This window comes from Plectropomus leopardus, unplaced genomic scaffold (genome assembly GCF_008729295.1).
Source record: "Plectropomus leopardus isolate mb unplaced genomic scaffold, YSFRI_Pleo_2.0 unplaced_scaffold10219, whole genome shotgun sequence".
NCBI lineage: Eukaryota > Metazoa > Chordata > Actinopteri > Perciformes > Serranidae > Plectropomus > Plectropomus leopardus.
In genome coordinates this window covers 1-4570 of record NW_024610751.1, presented here as the reverse complement: position 1 = coordinate 4570, position 4570 = coordinate 1, and the positions used below count along the sequence as shown (strand labels likewise).

At 39.1% G+C, this 4570-nt stretch overlaps 1 protein-coding gene across 1 annotated transcript; it reads right to left on the bottom strand.

Annotated features, from left to right (window-relative positions):
* Positions 1–8: 8 nt before the first annotated feature.
* Positions 9–4305, bottom strand: LOC121963169 (extracellular calcium-sensing receptor-like; the record flags this gene model as incomplete). Its single annotated transcript, XM_042513495.1, has 7 exons — positions 4024–4305; positions 3641–3930; positions 3130–3425; positions 2539–2738; positions 2192–2413; positions 1607–1730; positions 9–151 (listed from the first exon to the last, which is right to left on the bottom strand). Coding segments are annotated over exons 1-7 (1536 nt in total), but the record flags the coding sequence as incomplete, so codon positions are not given.
* Between the last annotated feature and the right edge of the window lie 265 nt (positions 4306–4570).

Sequence of the window (4570 nt, the reverse complement as noted above, 5' to 3'; positions counted from 1 at the left end):
ATGGCAAGACAGGCACCACCGACTGAGAATACAGTCAGGATGATTCCTAGGACCTCGTTGAAGGAAAGAAACTCTACAGGCTTGGGGAGACAAGTGTCTCTCTCTGCATTAGGCCAGAACTCCTTGGGGCAAATGAAACAATCAGGGGAATCTGTAAAAAAAAAAAAAAAAAGTTATGAATAATAGGGATCTTATAGCAGTGTCATACTATATGTTAGATGATTTACAACAGATATGCATTAGAGGCTTGATAAACCGCCACATGGTTGTATGACTGTGCACCAGCCAAGTTGCACTTACAGTTTACATCCATGTCTGTGAAAACATGGATGCTCAACACACATTATGGTAGAAAATCATTACATATGAAAGTATGTAAATGTAATCATGAATAATTGTGTGGAGACATATGATATACACATATTAATGGTTTAGAAAATGTTGAAGACTTTAGAGTCCCTCACTGAGTCAAGGGTGTCTAAATATTAAGATGCTTCAAAACAAGACAGTGTTGATGTGTAGAGTACAATGATATACACAGTTGTATGTCATGTGAAAAGTAATGTATAAAGCTGAATGATTCTGCCATTACTCAAAGTTGTTGGTATGTCTTTGTCCATATATGTTCTGTGCCAAGAGCTTCTTGGATGCGATTTGTGTTGTCATTAAACCTACATTTTCATGTGAGATCAACTTTGGCTCATCAAGTTAATGCTGTTCTTCATCAAAATTAAGACTGACGAGAGTACAGAATAGAACAATTAGGTGTTGTCAGCAGAATCTCAAGAGAGAAAAGACTTGGTAGTAAAGAAAGTGTTATTTTGTCTTGTCCTGTGTGCTAAGTGACGGCATACTTTTATATTTAATAATTTTCTATGACTAATTTCTTTCCCGTGGCAGCACAGAAGATCTACACAATCTGCACATTTAAAGATAGGCACCTGAGATTAGTGCCACCAATCCAGTATCTTATCGAATATCTCCCCCTCTGTTCCTGACTGTTTTTGCAGAGCATTATTATGTCACAGTTGACCTTTGACCTCTTGGATAATAAAATGTCAGTACTTCATCATTATATCCTATTGAAAATATGTGTGAAATCTTGAATTCTTGAGTTATATCCCGAAACCCAACCTTGACTTTTGACCATCAAAATCACGTAAGTTTATCTTATATACCACTCGAACGTTTGTGCCAAATTTTAAGAAATTCCCTTAAGGTCTTCTTAAGATATTGCTTTCACAAGTATATAACGTATGCAATGTCTGCGTGACCTTGATCTTTGACCACCAAAATCTAATCAGTTCATCTTTGAGTCCACTCAAACATTTATGCTAAATGCAAAGGACTTCCCTTGAGGCGTTCTTGAGATATTGCGTTCACAGGAATGAGGCAGACAATCAAAGTCACTTGACTTTTGACCTATGATCACCAAAATTGAATCAGTTCATCTTCAAATCCAAATGGATGCTTGTACTAAATTTGGAGAAATTATCTCAAGGGATTTATATTCACAAGAATGGCAGAAGAGATGGACGTATGTACAGACAGATAGACATACGGATGGACAACCTGAAAACATAATGCCTCTGGCCTTGTCTAGTACCTGTGGCATTGCTGATCTCTCCCTCAGGACATGGTATACAATCATAGCAGCAGATGTGTTTTCCTTTCTGCAGCACTTTATGAGTTCCTGGAGGACAGCTGTCACTGCACACTGACACAGGTACCTGGCACAGAGAAATAAACAAATTTGCACATATTGAGCTGTGTTACAAAGCTCTGAGGATTAAAGGATAGGTTCAAATTTTTCAGGTTTGTGCAGTGAAAGTGTTTCTGGTTACTGTGACCATTCCTCCTACTCATACTGGCTGTGACAAAAGCCTGCTCAGTGTAACTGCTGGGGGACTAAATTCAGTAGTCTGACTTGGACAAATCCAATAGTTATCTTCCAAAATCACAGTCTTTTTGGCAAAAAATATCTCCTTGTGTAAGTAAACCTCTGCTGCAGTTAAGCAAGGAAACACCTAATTGGAAAATACAAAACAGGGATTTTTGTGAGAAAAATACTTAAAGTTTGTGATTTATCTCTTCACAGCCAGTAATACCCAGGGGCCAAAACAGATATGGTATGCTTTGAGATCACAGAACTTGAAGTTTAGATGTTAACTATTTATTTTGGGCTTCTTACCTGTGTGCCACCTTCCACCCAAGTGAGCTTCCTGTTGATCCTGAACTCCTGGCCCACTGGCAGTGATGCATCATAGCGCCCTACTGTCACCAACTCAATGCTCCCACTCTCACTTTTCTGCCAGTTAACCAGCTCGTATGTGGCCACAGGATCTCCGTTGGCATCAAATGAAACATCATAACCATTCTGGGAAAAATTTACTTTCCTCAGTTGACTAAGAACCTGTTAGGATGAGGTTTAGTTACACAGTGAGGGAGAGAAATTTAACAGTGTACAATAAATGAATGTTTATTTCATACTGTAGCAAAAATGAACATTGGGGTGTTCAAAAATTTGTTTCTACTGACCTGTTTGGGCTCTATCCTGGTTAATTTGTCACAATGAGTTGTAGAGTTAGTGTCCTGGCACACTGCATTATGAATGGCATGTGCAATTGCATAAACAGCCTTGTACACCATGTTAGTGATTCTGAGCTGAGATGTGCGAGTGTACGGGCTCTGGAGTGTTTGTATGTCTTCAGTTCCATCACACACACTCTTGTCTGTGGCTGCACCTAAACACACAGAGACAGATGTGGGTTTTTTTGGTTCAGTTTGGACAATGACATGATCATTCTTTCTTGTGTCTTTTTTTTCATCTATGTAACTTGTAAATTGTACCTTATATCTTAACTACTGTATCAATATTGCATAAAACATGGTTATTTTACGCTACTTTTTAACCTTCATATATACAAGGTCACTCCTACAGCTCAGACAATAACTAACATTTATAAAGGGTAAAACACTATTTTCTTATTATTTAATACCGACTTCATACATTTAAAATAAAAGATCTGAAATAATTCTCTGTATAATGTCCTAATAAGACTTACATGTATTGTCACATTTACATGTTCATAAGTACACATTTTTGTATCTTTATTCAGCTATTCTCACTTTTTCCCAGTCTGCAGTTGAAAGCATTCTCCCAGAACTCAGTCAACACTGGAGAGGCAGACACTTTAGAGGGTGAGAGATCCAGCAAGAAGTCTCTCAGACCTGGGATGACAGATTTCTCAATTGCAAATCCGATGGCTCCGGTACAGAAGCTGAACTTTAACAAATCTTGGTCAGTTACCCAGGACTCACTGCCTATCCACTGGCGAGGTGGAGAAGGCTTCCGTGACAGCTCCTCCAGCAGGATCCTCATGTCTCCAGAGGCTGCAAATGCTACAACAACCATAGCTGTGGACCTGGAGAGAGATTAGAGCATATTACATAATATAAACATGAGGTTTTAAGATGTGTACAAACACCAGCTAACACCAGCAAACATGTGAGATGCCTTAATATGTGGTTCCGCTGACTGTATTTTTTATAACCATGTCAGTATGCAGAAGGTCAGTTTCAAGGAAAGGGCAAAAAAAAAAAAAAAAAAGAAAAGAAAAACAAGCAGTGATGTAGAAACCTGCGGATAACATCTGCCACTCTCTGGATCCTGCTCCATGGGTTGGTCTGATGCAAAGATTCAGAGTATTCCACACAGATTCCCTCTTTGCGTGCTGCTTCCAGGAAAGACGCCATGCCATTATTGCCATAATCTGAATCTGACCGGACAGCACCTATCCAAGTCCAGCCAAAGTGTTTCACCAGCTTGGCCAGAGCGTCAGCCTGGAACTGATCACTGGGGATTGTTCTGAAGAAACTGGGGTGCTGCTCTTTATCAGACAGGCATGCACAAGTAGCAAAGTGGCTTACCTAATGGGAAACAACAGTATTCATATTTAAAATTTCGGACAAAATAATCAGTACTCTATATTACATAGTTTGCCAGAAATTCAAAATCTTTACTTGAGGAATGTTAAAGGACCCAAAGATGCGTGACATGCTGATGGACGGTGTGGACCCAGATTCACCAATGACAGCCATCACCATACCAGACTGAGAGCAGTTGTCACCGGTGTAAAATACAGGGTCCAGGCCACTTGAAAGCTGAAATGCTGCATGCACTGCCACAGGCACAGAGGCGCATGAGTCATAGATCTGATAACCGAGTTTGATGCCCGGCAGCAGTTCTGTGCTGTTATTAATCTCTTTGATGGCAAAGATCATTGCACGTGAGAAGCGCAGTTCACGGAAAATAAACCTGCACACAGAAAATAATGTCATGGTTCAAATTTTTCAATTAATAATTTTAAAAATAAAATACGTAGTGAAAGAGATCTGCAAGTCATAGTTAAGAGCAAAAATTGATTGAACACGTGCATCTTTGAACCAAATATAGACCTACATCAAAGATCAAAATGCAGAAATACGAATTGTTATTGTAACGCATGGATAAATAATAGCCAACAAAACCTATAGTCATATTTGTTTCATATCCTGTTAATATGTATAT